Below are 15,565 nucleotides of genomic sequence, written 5' to 3' on the forward strand. Positions count from 1 at the left end.
GACCTGCCCCCTGGTGGTCAGTGCGTTACCACAGTGGGAGCTCCGCTCAGCTGACCGGGATGAGCGGCTGCTCCCCCTGTGAACCCTGGGCCGACAGGCAGGAACCTGGGCTGCGATCATTGCCTCCGCGCCCCAGGCTCTTCCCCCTCGCTCCCTGCCGCCTCCTCCGAATGCCTGCAGACTGTGTAGCGCTGCCACCGGACTCACAGAGCTGACCCCGGCGGCTGGGAGGCAAGTTCATGGCCTCCGTGGGACTGAGGCCTACTCCACCGCCTTTCAGTGCTATTGTCCCTAGGCCTGGCCCCGACCGGGTACCCTGGAGAGGCGAGTGCCTCTGGCTCTACGGAAAATGCTGAGCCAGGAAACAGCTGCTCAGAGGGCGGGTCCACAGTTGCTCAGCTGACTGGGATTAGCGGTCCCACAGCGGGCCGATCCCCGCAGGCCACGCCCCCCACTAGTGTGAATCCCATGCACCGGGCCTCTAGTGTTTGTATAAGCATCTTAGGCACTAACTCCAGAAGTTACAGACCCTGACCTTCAGTCCTCACAGCTCTAGGAGAATTGCTGACTTTCAGTCGTAGAACCAGGATGACAAAGACCGGGATGATGCACAGTAGACCATCATTTGACCAGTTTCAAGGTCCTTATGGGAATGGACTGTGCTGGCCTGCGCGTAGAGAACTTTTCGTACCCTCCCCTTGATCTCTTTGTTCTGCTTTCCCTCTCCCTCCTTATGGACGCCTCTGCCTGCACTGAGATGTTAAGATGGGCTTTGTGACAAGAGTCCCCCATCTTTTCAGGTGACCTGCACTTGAATAAACCTCTTTCCTTTTTCACCAGCCTCTGTCTCACAAGTTTGGCTTTCATGATGGCAGGCAGCCGAACCTAGGTTCTGGTAATAGTATTTAGAATGTTGTACAGAAAAATCAATTATTTATGAATCAATTATCAGTATCATCTTGTTGGGGATATTACCCCAGAAACCAATCCAGAGCTTGGTGGTACATGGTTTTTTTTCTCCCTGATCATAATTCTTCTTTCTGTGGTAGAACGTTCCTCTTCCTGTCTGACTTCTACTCATTCTTCAGGTCACAGTTTAAACAAAAAGTCCTCCCAGAAATGTGGGCCATGCCATTGAGTCATTTGCCTGAATTTCTGATTTAAGTGCATCTCATGGATGTGTTTAAATAGCATTCTACTTTGTGGTTTTCCAGCTGGTGGTAATATCAGTCAGGACAAACCCCCAAGTGTCTTCTCTAGTTGTAATTTCCCACTCTCTTACTGATTCAAACAACCCGAATCACTACCTTCTAACCACACCTTCTCAGATTTCACAGGTCAACAGCCCTAAGCCTTTAATTGAAGTAATTTCTCATAGGAGACCCAGGACACAGCTACTCCTACAGACTAATGAGATCACACGGTGGCCAAAATGCTGTCTCAATTTTTTAATAGTAATTTCCTGTAGCTCAAGGATTGGCAAACACTTTGCATTCAGGGCCAGACAGTAAATAGTTTAGGCCTGGAGAGCCCGTGCTGTAAGTCAGTCCTGCCCTTGCAGCTTGAAAAGCAGCACAGACGATACAGACGTGAACCCCATGGCTGGTCCGTACACTTCATCGTGAACATGGAGGCCTGAAGGTCATTTACTGTTCATGGGCCATGAAATACTCTTCTTCCACTTTTCCAATATGCTTTCCAACCATTTATAGCCTCGGACCTTCTCAGTCCATCGGCTGCACAGAACAAACCCCAGGCCAGAGTTGCTCACCTGCTCTGGGTGCTCAAGAAATGCCTGTATTTTTCTTGGTTGTGACCAATCCTGGGCTTAACCAGGAGAACGTTCTCTAAGAAGCAGCTGCGTGAGTCTTTACGATCCTGGGTATTTCACATGGATGTCCTGGCATATTTTCAGACATGTTTCTCCAATCCTGCCCATGAGAGAGATGAAGTACAGCGTTGGGGGTCCCCTCCGTGACACACCCTCATCCATAGCTCCTCAGCTGCCGTGGGACTCGCCGCCCTGTCTAGTCCAGTCGCAGACCATGCTCCCTCCCACACAGAGCTGCTGCCACCATGGAAACACTGAATCGTCTGCTGCGATTACCCAGCTACCACCTTACGCTTTCCAAACTAGACAGGAGCAAAGTTAACTCTGCTTTGCAGTGGCGCACATTCACGGGCACTGCTTCCCACTTTCAGGAGGGCGGTGGCCATGGTTCAGTGCTAACAGTGGGTGGTGTGGATAAACCAGCACGTCTGTACTTTATTATGAACCCTACATCCAACAGAACGCTGAGGTGCTATTACTTACATTATTTTGTTATGGTTTGAGATCAAAAAGGAAAGTGTGAGTGAGTTTTGTGAAATAAAGTGGTAACTTAGGTGACCATTCGTTTGAGGAATTCTCACGTAGATGTTTCTGTTGCTTTTTGGACTCTGAAGCATTAAGGCATGAAAGATTCATGTTGGCAATTTGCTCAGAGAGTTTCATCATCACGGACTTTGAGGTGATGAAATGCACCCAGGCCCTAAGTCCATGCCCGGTGGTTCCCTGTCAGGCCCGCACCCAGGTTGTGGGTTCCGTCCCCAGTAGGGGCTCCTCTGGGAGGCAAGGGAACAATGTTACTCTCTCACATCCATGTTTCTTACTCTCTCTCTCTCCCCCCCCCTCCCTTCCTCTCTAAAATAAAATAATAATTATGATAAAAAATGTTTTTTAAAATTTGTCAGTTGAAATTATAATAAATTGTAAGAAAAAAGTTTATTTAAACTTGTAAGCAATTACATTGGACTGCAGTGAGGAGATCACCACAGGTAAGTGACCTACGTGTTTGGAACTACGTGCCCAAGGTCATCCTAGGACGGCTGTGAAAATGGTCCCGACCTGCTGGGCCCCGATGGGTCCTGAGGACACCCAGCGTCTCTGGACTGCACTCCGAAAGTCGCTGCGGCCCATTGATTCCATTGTCACTTTATAATATAGACCAGTGGTTCTCAACCTTCTGGCCCTTTAAATACAGTTCCTCATGTTGTGACCCAACCATAAAATGATTTTCGTTGCTACTTCATAACTGTAATGTTGCTACTGTTATGAATCGTCATGTAAATATCTGATATGCAAGATGGTCTTAGGTGACCCCTGTGAAAGGGTCGTTTGACTGCCAAAGGGGTCGCGTCCCACAGGTAGAGAACCGCTGAATAGACCTCACAGACTGTGTTCATGCGGGAGAACGTTTTCATGACAATTCGTGCACCAAGGATGTGTTTGCTTCTTTTCAAAGGGCCCGTCCTGCTGGGACGACGTCCTGATCCCGAAGCGGATGAGGGGCGAGTGCCAGTCGCCAGGCTGCCCCGGGACAAGCGCGGTAAGTACCTGCCACTCCCCGTCTGTCAGGGTGGCATCTCCCATGTTCACGAGGAAATGACCCAAGAGACGAACATGCCGGCTTTTCTCCCATCCGATAACATTCGCCAAAAGTGGTGCAAGATTCGGAAGTGTCTCACATTCACCCAAACGTCTCCGTGTCACTGCCTTCCAGGGTCACCTTTCTAGGGACCGCGCCGCTCTGGGTGACTATGGCAGAACGCGACAAGTTGACTCCTTACAGCAGTGGTTCTCAACCTTCCTAATGCCGCGACCCTTTAATACAGTTCCTGCCATTTTGAGAGAGAAATGTGACTGACTCCCTGAGGGTGTGAGCTCCAGCAGCTCAGAAAGGACAGGGCCGACTAACAGCCAGCGGACCGGTCACCCCCCTGAGCACTGGCCCCCAACCCCGCCAATGAGGACACCCCACGTTTCCAGCGCGTTTGCAACCCCTGATCGTGTTCCAGGGCACGAAGGCATTTAAACATCACTAACCAACACATAGCCATGAGAAGTCTCTTAAACTTGGAAATTCAATCACATAGTCCAGTGGTTCTCAACCTTCCTAATGCCGCGACCCTTTAATACAGTTCCTCATGTTGTGGTGACCCCCAATTTCATTGTTACAAATTGAACATAATTAAAGCATAGTGATTAATCACAAAAACAATATGTAATTATATATGTGTTTTCCGATGGTCTTAGGCGACCCCTGTGAAAGGGTTGTTCGACCCCCACAGGGGTCGCGACCCACAGGTTGAGAACCGCTGACTTAGTCAATAAATAGCCACGTGGAACTATGGGATTAAGCAATGATGAAAAGGTACCACACATCAGTTCCTTTGGGAGGCACCTGAATTAGTTTTTAGAGGGAGTATTTAATATCACAAATGCTATTTAATTAAAAAGAGGATAACATTATTTAAACATAAGATAGAAAAAGAAATGGTCACATCCAACTCTGTTCCCCACGTCTAATGAGCCTGACGAAACGCTGGTGGGATACAGGCGGTGCGCGCACACTCCTGGGGCGGGGCGGGGGGCCGGTGCGGACGGACATGAATTCCGCAGTTGCTGCTCTCGGAGCCTCTTCTGGAGCGTGTGGAGGGCAACTACCTGCACGCCAGGCTCCTGTGCGGGGGGTGCTCCTTCCTGAAGGAGGTGCGAAGATAGGCACTTTTAAGTCTTTTATCTTACTTAAGTTTGCCAGGTATTTGAATTTTAGACAGTATTTTTGACATGATATGTTATATTCTCATAAAAAAGTGTAATTTCTATGACTTGTATAAATATCCATATACTTAAAATTCAAAAGAGCAGGTTTTCCAGTGTAGTCTTAATTAATATTTATGTACTTAGATACTCTCACCAGCTCATTTGAAACAGCAGTGCCATTTAACCTTGGTGTTGAGAGTACAAATATAAGCTTGACCTTCACACAGAGAAACTGAACCCCATCCGGTTCACACTAATTGGTGTCATCGTAGGACAGCACAGCATTGGTTCTGAAAGGCGTCTCACTTTATGAAAAGAACTTTTTGGTCAATTCAAAGAGTATGGGCTTGAGGTTAAAAGGGGGGAAGTCAATAGGATATTCTCCATTAGGGAGATTAATTCAACTTTGGAAATGATGTAAAACTACATTTTCTGTGTAAATCTTCATTTTATATTTTGCCTACAATACCTTAGACCAGGGGTCCTCAAACTTTTTAAACAGGGGGCCAGTTCACTGTCCCTCAGACCGTTGGAGGGCCGGACTAGAGTTTAAAAAAAAACTATGAACAAATTCCTAGGCACACTGCACATATCTTATTTTGTAGTAAAAAAAACAAAACGGGAACAAATACAATATTTGTATTTGCATGTGGCCCGCGGGCCGTAGTTTGAGGACCCCTGCCTTAGACAATGAAGATCTTTGTGTCTGTACATATGCTAGGGGGAGGGAGTGTTATTTTTTTATTTGCACACAGAGGCCAGGGCAAACCCAGAAATCCTCCTCTCTGGGCCTTATTCCTAAATTCCACATCATATCTTTAAAAAATATTTTTATTGATTTCAGAGAGGAAGGGAGAGGGAGAGATGGAAACATCCATGATGCAAGAGGACCATCCATCGGCTGCTTCCATTTACCACTCTTCACAGTAATCCATGGCCACGGTCACCCTTGCTGAGGGGTGTCGGTGTTACTATTTCACAATCAATAGCATAAATCACAGTTTATATTTTGAGAAGTAATATTTACCAGAAGTGCCATGTAAAATGACATTTTCTTTTTTAGATTACTTGATTTTGACAGGAGTCGGAGTCTTTACATAGAACTTTTTCTTGTCGGAAACAGTTGAGAAGGGCCTCTTAAAATAGCTCACTGATTTATTTCAAATAAAATTAGATTCTAAAAACTATCCCCTGAACTATAATCTATACTAATAAAAGGGTAATATGCTAATTAGACCAGACATCTTCCGGATGTCCTTCCGGACAAAGCCACGATGGCGGGGGCCGAGGCATAGGTAGTTAGGGGCAATCAGGCCGGCAGGTGAGTGGTTAGGGGGTGATCAGGCCGGCAGGCAGAGACAGGGACAATCAGGCTGGCAGGGGAGCAGTTAGGGACATCAGGCCGCCAGGCAGCATGATTAGGGGCGATCAGGCAGGCAGGCAGGCAAACGGTTAGGAGCCAGTGGTCCCAGATTGCGAGAGGGATATCTGACTGGCAGTCGGACATCCCCCAAGGGGTCCCGGATTGGAGAGGGTGCAGGCCGGGCTGAGGGACTCCCCGCCCCCCCCCACCCGGCCTCGTGTACAAATTTTGTGCACCGGGCCTCTAGTAAATAGCATAATTAGTAAACTCAATACAATAAATGCAGAGCTCCCATCTCGCTCCCCATGCGGCTTATCTCCCTCCTGGGCCGCAGCGGGCTGGGTCCTGCCCCGGAACATCGGTCGAAGGGAGTCATACTCGGGTCTGTATCTCAGATGCATCCCCTCGGGAGATGCTGACTAAAATGACACGCATAGCAAGTGAGAGGCACCCACGGGAAACCACCGTTACTTATAAGGCACTTGCTTATTTTATGTCCCAAAGCTCCTCGTCAGTGTTTCCGTTTCGTGGCGCTGCTTTCCCCGGGGCCTGCGTTTCTCCTGGTGGTTTTTATTGTCCTTTTAGACTTTATGAGACTCTCACCCAGTGCGACTCGGGACCCTCAGGGTGGCTTCCTGGGTGCACGCCCTGTTCTCGCTTGACCCCGCATCCAACCACAGGCACAGGCTGCTGTGTCCTGCGTGGAAGAGAAGACCTCAGGTGACCAGGCGTCCGCGCGACAGCACAAACGACAGCTTCACTGGCAGGACGGAGAGCAGCCTTGGGCTCTGCTCCATACGGCTATGCCCACATGCACTGCCCAGGAGCCAACATGGGCACGGGCGCCTCCCGGTTCGCATGGAGCAGTCCCAGCCTCCTGGCTTCCGGGGGCCCGAGGGCAGCTGACAGCTCGGGTGAAGGGTGGAAGCGGAAGTGAGAGAGGGGTGACACCTCTGCTCCCCCCTGGTCTGCCCTGGGGTTCGGCCGAAGGGAACTGGTCCCCCGCCCACCCTGGCCCCCCAGCCCTGCTTTCTAACCTCCAAGTAAAATCTCACGGTGCAGCTCTGAGGTCCTGCTCAGATTATGATGGAACGGTGCCGACGGGAGACAAAATGCTCTGTTGTCTGACATGCAATTTGGGTGACAAACTAGAAACTTCTTATGTCATTTTTCAAAAACCAATCAGCTATTCAGGCTCAAGGACAGTTCACTGCTAAACTAAGTTTTAAGCACTTGGTAACAAAAAGTGTCATTTTTTAAAAAAATTAAGTCACAAAAATATAAATAAATAAAATTAAGTCCCGAATTACAGAATCAGTTAAAATTTTGCATATTTAAGCAAAACATTTAAACATGCTTACATTTAAAAATAAATTATTCTATTAGGAAAAAAGGTGTCAGTTGTTAAGAGTGCTGAAGAAATCGAGACAGAGTTGAAGAACCGGGGTATTTGTGAGGCTCTGAAGCCGAGACTCAATGCAGATGAGATGTTTCTGTGACATCACCCCTTCTACTAGTCGCTGGCTCTTCCACACCTCGGGGAAGTGAGCCGCAGCCACCCTCCTCGGTGTTGTGAGTGACTCCCACCTGTTGTCTGAAACGCCTCTCTCGGGAGGGGACCCGGTGCCGGAACTCAGTGCAGGTGCAGCGAGCACCCGGGTGGACCGGGGACAGCACACACTGTGCCCGCAAACAGGGCCTGGTTTAGTGGGTGACGCCACTTTGCAAGCCAATGTGCCGTTTCCATGGTATATTTTTAAATGTTGAAACGAGTTCTCTGATCCGCCATCGCCAGAAACTGCTGCTCCGCGTGCATTGTTCACTGCGACCTGTGACTCTCTGCGCTATAATCGGCCTGATTTTGTATCCGCCAGGAGAGAATCCTGCAGATGACCACACGCCGCTTAGAACCAGCAATTCAAACCTGTTTGTTATTCCCAGAGGCCGAGAAGTCACCTCTTAATTTTTTGTCTTCTCGTCGACTGATCCCACAGCAGCTCTGTGCTGAGAGTCGGTGCCAGCCCCCTGCCCCGTGGTGTGGGGGCAGCGTGAAGCGAACTGAGGGCCACTTCCCACTGCGACCTGGTGACCCAACCAGATGGTGACGGGCGGGGAGCGCGTACAGTGTGGAGGCCGGGACAAAGGGGTGATTCACCTCCCGGGGGGTCGGAGCAGAGATGCAGAGACTCCACGCTGCTCGGAAGGGCACGCGATGTAAACTGGAGAATTGCTCATTTGTGGGATTTCCCATTTACTGTTTCCAGGCCATGGTTGACTGGGCCACTGAGAGCGCAGATCAGGGACAACGTATTTTCCTTTTTCCTTGGAGTCACCTCATGTCCTCCGTCTCACCCGCCCTATACAATGGGCTGTTTCCATCAGGCAAAGACCCACTTCCCCGGGCGCTTCTACCACCGAGGAACGTCCCACTGTGCTCGCAGGAGCTGCACCGGTCAGTGAGCCCCTTCCGTGGAGCAGTCAACTCCTATCCCTTAGCGCGAGGGCCACATGGAAAGACCCTCGGAGCACGGGTCCCAGTTACCCTCCAGCGTGAGCGCGCTCGTTACTGCAGTGCACACTTCCACTCGGCGCTGCCTTCCGTGAGCAACACCCGCTCACAGCTGAGGTCCCCTTCAGCCTGCGTGTCAGCCATGCGATGGCTCCTCCTCTCCTGTGGTCACGCGAGTAAAAGGGCAGAGCGCTCGCGGGGTCCCTGCAGGTCAGAGGTTAGGGAGCAGGGCTCTGGCCAAGCCACCCAGTGGGAATGCGGGACACTTTCGAGGGGCTGTAGGGATGGCCCCCATCCACTCTGCGGAGTTAGCGGAGCCACCGACTGTGGCCGAGAAGGGGCCGCTGTAGCGGAGGCTCCGTCAGCAGTTAGGGGACTAGAGGACCTCTGACCGTCAGACCCCGAGGGGCAAGTACTAGAAAGATGGGCTGGACCCGGGGGTCAGTGCTGAACTCCGAGTCATGATGACGCCCGAGCGAGCGTTAGGCTCCTGGCTGTCGGGCACTGTGCAGAGCATGTTCACTTGTTGTTGTTGTTGTTGTTGTTAAAGGAACCAGGAAACAACAGATACTGAGAACGAGGATGCAATCTGCATTTTCCACATTTCCTTTACAACCGCCCACTGGGTGCCTCCTAAGGACTCTGAGATTTCACAGGTGGCCCTCAAAAACCCCACCAAAACCACACAAAACTACACTAAAAACAAACAACAGCAACAAATATACCAAACCCTTCATGATGGTGAAAGCCAACCTCTATTGAAAAGGAGAGGGAGAGAAGGGGGCAGAAGGGGGAGAGGAATTAATTAAGGTTTAGAAACTGAATCTTAGCAGCTCATGGGCTCCCCAACAACAAAATAAACATGATATTAGCTCATTATCTCATGACCTGGGGCACCCCCAATTGCACAGTGTTCTTTTCTGCCTTCTTGGATATGTTCTATTCTTCCGTTTGCTCCCTTCTCTCTCTCTCTCTCTCTCTCTCTCTCTCTCTCTCTCTCTCTCTCTCTCTCTCCTCTCTCTCCTTTGACAATCCCCTGTCTTGACTCTGACCATAACTAAAGCTGTGCATCCGTGTGTGGCTCTTAGAGGATGTGCCTGCACAGTCTCTGACCCTCCTCTCATCCGAGCGGGGCTCTAACCTTCCTCCCCTCGGGCCTTGGCTGGAGATCAGAAAACAGAAGAGGTGACGCTGTGTTACCCCCGAGGCCACAAAAGGCAGAGCAGCGTCTGTCTGGCTTTCTCTTTTGGGACACACACATCAGAGGCCTCTGCCGACACAGAACATCCCGGGTTCCCTGAGGCCCCCGTGCTGAGGGCTGCGTGGCGAGGCCACATAGACACAGAGGGAGGTGACCGGGGAGCCAGATGATCCGCCTTCCACCCTCAGCTGCCCGGGTGTGACACAGGGCCTCAGCCCTCCCTGCTCTCAGCTCGGAGCCTCCCACGGTTGCCATGGGAGCAGAGATAAGCAGTCTGCACAGACCCGCCCACAATGCAGATACATGAGTAACATATAAATTTAAAAAAAAATAAGCAGTTAACATGCGGTGGCTGGATCATGGGCAGTGCTCTGCATGAGCCCATGATGTCACAGACTGCGCACATCCTGGTCCATGGTGTGTGTGCGTCTCTGTGTCATCGTGTTATGAGGGGGGTTCGGATCGAAGGTCAGACACTGATTTGATGATGAGGCGTCCAAGTAGAGTTATGCAGCCTTGAGAGTTCATTCATGCTGGGCGGGATCATTTGTGGACTTGAAGCAGCTGTAGCTGGGACAGTGTTAGATAAACAGTAGCAAGTGCCCCCCGTCAACGCCCCATTGAATAGCCCCAAAGGCGCCGCGCCTGCCGGGAGTTAAATGCAGTCGTAGGTCTGGCCGGTTCCATCCTGTCCTGTCCCGGGAGGCTACACCCGGGCTCTTAGATTCGTGACCTATTTCCCAATTCCCCATCCACAGGGTACTTACCCGTGGTCTGATCTGACGGCTTACAACAGGGCCCCGCCTTTACACGGGCCGACCTTGGTCTGGAGCCAGGGACGCTCGGTCTGAATTCTGGTTCTGACCTGCAGGTCGTGGCCTTAGACCACACCTTGGTGCCCGCCAGCTCCTTCATTTGTGAAACGGTCATTCTGCTGCCTTCTACCTGCAGAGGTTGGGGGGTCCACCTGATGCAGGGATTGAAGTCCCACCTCAGAGCCCCCTGTACGCAGTCATCAGCCGTGGTCATGGCCACCAGAGTTGGCATTACACTGAGTTGGCTTTTGCTGGATCTGATCTCGGCTCTGCACTGGCTCTTCTCGAACTCTTCCCGCCAGTTTAGCACAACGCCCACGCAGTTGATTGCGGTGTCTACAAACCACACGAAGCATTCAAACCGATCAGGTTGCTCTGACAGTGACTCTGCAACGAGCTGTAACACTCGTGGTTCCTTAGATAAACAGGCCCTGATTTGCGCGTTACATACACAGCGTGGCAGCCATGAAATTCCCCGCCAGCTGAGCGGAGGGGAAGGTAAGTTGTAATGACTTGGAAACGGTGTTGGTGGTGTTTCTATTTCTGAACCACGTGCCGACATGCTCATTACCGGACAGCACACACTGCTGCCTGCCACAAGAGAAGTCCGATCCACAGTCAGGACACCGCGTGTCCACCGAGGTGTTTTTTAAATACATGTTGCCTTTCCTGATCATAAGAACACAGTGTTGACTGTAGAAAATTAGCCAACGTACTTTCACATAAGGCAAAGGGTAAGGCGTGTTTAACCGAAGCACCGGGAGGATATCACTGTTAACATCATTAGTGGTTTTCTTTAGACTGTTTTCAAGGTGTAGGGGTGTATGCTCACATGGGTACACACACACACACACACACACACACGCAGTCACACACATTTTAATGCGGTCATAGCTCACGTATTATTTGGTGAATGGTATCTTTAAGGCCACGCATTGCACCCGTTTTCCGTGTCAGTACATGCAGGTCTAGATGGTTCTCAGCGGTGGGCACCGTTGGATCTGCTTCAGCTCTAAGGTGATGAGTGCTGACGCTCCTCTGCCCTCTCGGCCCTGTGTTCTTCCTTACGTACGTTCTGTAGACTTGCCTGGCCAGTTCACGATTCAGTTTTAGGAGGAGAGCTTCTGTGGCAGCGTGTTTGACACCCACCCTGAGCCCCACAGGCCCCCCGAATGCCTGCGCGATCGCCACTCTCCCCAGAGCTGTGTGGGGACGGCTGCTCCCGTCCTGGAAATGAGCCGCCTTGCTTTCACTCTTTTTCACCTGTGCCAGTTGCTCAGGTGGAACATCACAGCTCGTGTTAAACTGCCTCTCCCATTCCAAGGGAGCGGGAGTATGTCTTTATTATTTATTGCTCATTATTGCGGCCATTTTCTTATAATTACACTTACAAACATTTCTTAGAGCAACACTTTGCTTTGCGGGCCATAGAGGCTGCAGACGGTGTTACAGCAGTTCAGTTTGAAAGCCTCCTGTGGTGTTTCAGAGCTGTTTGCGCTGCATTTGCTGGTGTGAAGTGTGTGTTTTTACGGGACGACGCCTTTGCACTCATTCTTATTAGCGGGTCTTCTTGACATTCCAGATCATTAGAGACCTGACTGCTGATCTTTCCTAGTGTTTTACGTGGTTTCACTTTTAAAACTATTCGATCCACACAGATTTCCCTATAGTGTAAAGGATTTCATCTGAATCTAATTCTACTTATTCTATCCACAAAATCTACAAATTGCTTTTTCTGTTTCATGTATGGAAAGAACCCATTTCCCCACTTATTTGAAATAAATCCCTGCTTTATAGTGTATTGACTTTGGGATCTTAAGTCTGACCTCCATTCACCTGCTCTTCCGCCTCCAATTCACGCCGTTTCGATTACTCTAAATGCCTAAACCCATGACAGCATGTTTAGTATCTGACACCGCGAGTTCTCCACATTGCCACGTTTTTCTTAGATATTCACGATGGGGGATCAATTGGGCACTAGATTTACGCCTTCCTGAGTGGAAACAAACAAGCAGAAGCTGGACAGGACGTACGGAACCGCGGATTCTAGAACCCCCGCGACAAAGGGCAGTGAGTCCAGAGAGAGAGAGAGAGAGAGGGATGAGCTGAGCCTCTGGTTGCCCAGATCACCCGGGCGAGCTCGGCTCTGTCGCAGGGCGGGATATGCCAGGCCGAGCCCCGCAGGTTCCCGCAGTGGCAAGGCCGATCGGAAAGCCTCAGGCCAGGACAAAGCCTGGAGAGAAAAAGCTGCGTGAAGAAGCCAGAGACGCAGTAAAACTGTGAGAGAGGCTTCGAGAAGCAGCGCCAGCTCCACGCAGGCTGGGAATACTGCTGCCCAGCCGCCAGCCTGGGAAACTTCCTGTCAGCAGGCACCAGCTGCCGCCCCCGGAGAGCTTCCTCGGGAGAAAGAAATAATTTCCTCCAAACTAAATGCTTCCCTGGATGCAGTCAACAAATCAAAAAGCAAGACCCGAAGGGATCCAACTATTACCCAGTAACTGTGTACCAACAAGAAGCCCAAGACTATTTCGTGGACTGCAGAACGTTTCCGCACCCAACATGACAAGGTCATGGCGTCTAGCATTCAGTCAAAGATCGCAAGTCATGCAAAGAATAAGTGACCAGCAGAGAGGAGAGACATTATCAACCAAGATGGAACCAGAACTGACCCAGACGTTAGACGTGGCACACAAAGATCTTGAAATGGGCACCACAACTGTATTCCCTAGATTTCTATACCCAGCAAAAGTGACTTTCAGCGGTGAAGGTGAGACAGACTTTCAGACAAGCAAAGCCCGAAAGAATGTGTCACTGGCCGGACTACAGTGATGACTGAAAGACATCCTAGAGGCAGAAGGACAATCAGGTCAGATGGAAGCGTGGGCATGACGTGCGCTGGGAACGGTAATATCCATGATTGAATGTTCAAGCATCCCCTGTGTTACTATTGATATAAGCACCACATGGCTCTTTGTGTTTGTGTGACATGTAATTTTCAGTATTTGAGAACTTGTCAGTAACCCAGTTCTTTACTATTATTATTATTATTATTGTTATTATTATTATTTGCCCTGTGAAATGGAAGGGTCTGGGCTAGTGTCATGTCAGAGTCCCCTGAAGCCTACTGGAGGGAGGGGTTAGCAGAAAACTCTGTGTTGGGGGCCCCTGTGTCTGACTCTATGTTGGGGGCCCCTGTGTCTAACTATGTGTTGGGGGCTCCGTGTCTAACTCTGTGTTGGAGGCCCCTGTGTCTAACTCGGTTTTGAGGACCGGGACTCTCTCTTCCCCTCCCCACGTCTAGTGAGAATCTTCAAATCTTTCCATCAAACACTTTTGGTGTCAAGAGCACAAAATAAAATAGAATGTTTTTCATTCTCCAAGGACCCAAGCATGATTATGGGATTGTGAGGAAAATTACCAAACTCACATACTCAATTCACATCCCTCTTCTGTGGAAACATGAACTGACACCATAAATCACTTACATCCACAGGGTGATTTCCCTGAAGAGCCCGCTTATATGGAGGCATTTTGCGGGGAGGGAAGGGGCGGGGAGAGGACAGGGAGGGGCGGGGAGGAGACCTTCTGGAAATGGACCCTTGACACATTCACGCCGCAGGTGCCCTCATGGGGATGTCCCATGCACCGCCTCATTCTCTGGAGACTTCAGTGGAGTGCAGGAAACTCATTTAATGTTCTCTCACTTAATGTGCCAACAATGTTTGCTCAGCGCTGCGGTCTCAGCATGACGGGCAGACTGTGGCTGAGGAACCGGGTCCCAGGCCAGGACGCCGTAGCCAGGCACACTGCGCCGGGCCCTGGCAAGGCGCCCCGCTCGCCGGGGTCCGCTCAGGCGTGGCTTATCCTTAACTGCCAAACAGGAATTTGACAAAGCATATAAGCACTTCTTTATATTCAAACGTGTGTGGCATTTCACATGTGTAGCTGATGTGTTCCCGATTTTATAAAAGGGCTTGTAAAATATTTAGGAAAATATGACTTCACGTCACCTAGGATCATACATAAAGAATTTTCTAGAAGACGTTACAGCACAAGTAAAGATGCACAGCAGTACATTTAGCATGTGTGTAGGATTTGAGGCTGATAATGGGCTAAAAGTAGTCAACTTAGGATTTTCATACCCATTGATTACCTAAAAGTATGATTGGTATTACTTTCTCACGAAATCTTAAATGGTAAAACACATTCATCCCCAGAAGTCCTCATAAAGAAAAGATAGATGAAATGATACATGTAAAGGGCTTATAATTACCATATAAACGCCAGTCTTTCTACTTTAATGCAGATACTCATGTGTTTGCTGTAGCTCCACGGGGCTGCCGGGTAGAGACCATCTTGGTCTCCGTCTTGCTTTCGGAGGGGGATGAAGGTCAGCCCTGCCTGGCACCATGTTTCAGGACACGGGCCTGGCCGCCCCGGAGCCGGCACGCGGCCATCCTTGCACAGGTGGCTGCCGTATAACAAGCCAAATAATGACGCGTTCACTCGGCACCAGGTGTTGCTGGTGGGGAGCCTGTGTGCAGCCAGAAACACTGACGGCATGTCCCATCGAGGCTCCTTGCACGTCTGCCCTGGAAGGGCGTCCTGGGCAGGAGCACAGGCCTGAGGGGTGCGGGTTTCTGAGCAGAGACTCGGTTTAGAGGAGCGGGCGAGGGGGCAGCTTCCCCGCAGCAGAGCCCCGGCGCCCGGTGGGACCAGGGTGTGTGACGGACCCGCCAATCCAACTGATGTGAAAAGTGTAAAGGACGCAACGGCCGTCCGTCTTGTACCGCGGTGCCTCGGTGTCCCGGGGAGCGGTGACCCTGAGTCAGGCGGTGGGGGAAAGAGGGACTGTCCCTGCGATCAGTCCCCGTGGGGAAGGCTCGGGTCACACGGAGCCGCCGCTATAGCTGAGCGCTGGGCGAGGTGGCTGGCTCAGATCACACCCCAGCGGAGGGTCCTGGGTGACAGGCCCAGATGCCTGGATTTCACCTGCTCCTCTAAGAGGAAGGTCGTGGGATTCACCCCCGAACAGTGAGTTCATGTTTTCTGGGCTTCTGCTGAGGGTAGAAATACACTTTTGCAAAAGTCA

At 50.6% G+C, this 15,565-nt stretch overlaps 1 protein-coding gene across 1 annotated transcript in view; it reads left to right on the forward strand.

Moving 5' to 3' along the window:
• Nucleotides 1–15,565, forward strand: part of PRKN (parkin RBR E3 ubiquitin protein ligase) — a 429,225-nt gene that overhangs the window by 276,961 nt on the left and 136,699 nt on the right. The window contains exon 5 of the mRNA XM_023744713.1: nt 3,285–3,368. Within this exon, the coding sequence (XP_023600481.1) occupies nt 3,285–3,368 (84 nt within the window). The remainder of the gene's footprint in view (nt 1–3,284; nt 3,369–15,565) is intronic.

The sequence above is a fragment of the Myotis lucifugus genome, unplaced genomic scaffold, assembly GCF_000147115.1.
Source record: "Myotis lucifugus unplaced genomic scaffold, Myoluc2.0 scaffold_483, whole genome shotgun sequence".
In the NCBI taxonomy this organism is placed as follows: Eukaryota; Metazoa; Chordata; class Mammalia; order Chiroptera; family Vespertilionidae; genus Myotis; species Myotis lucifugus.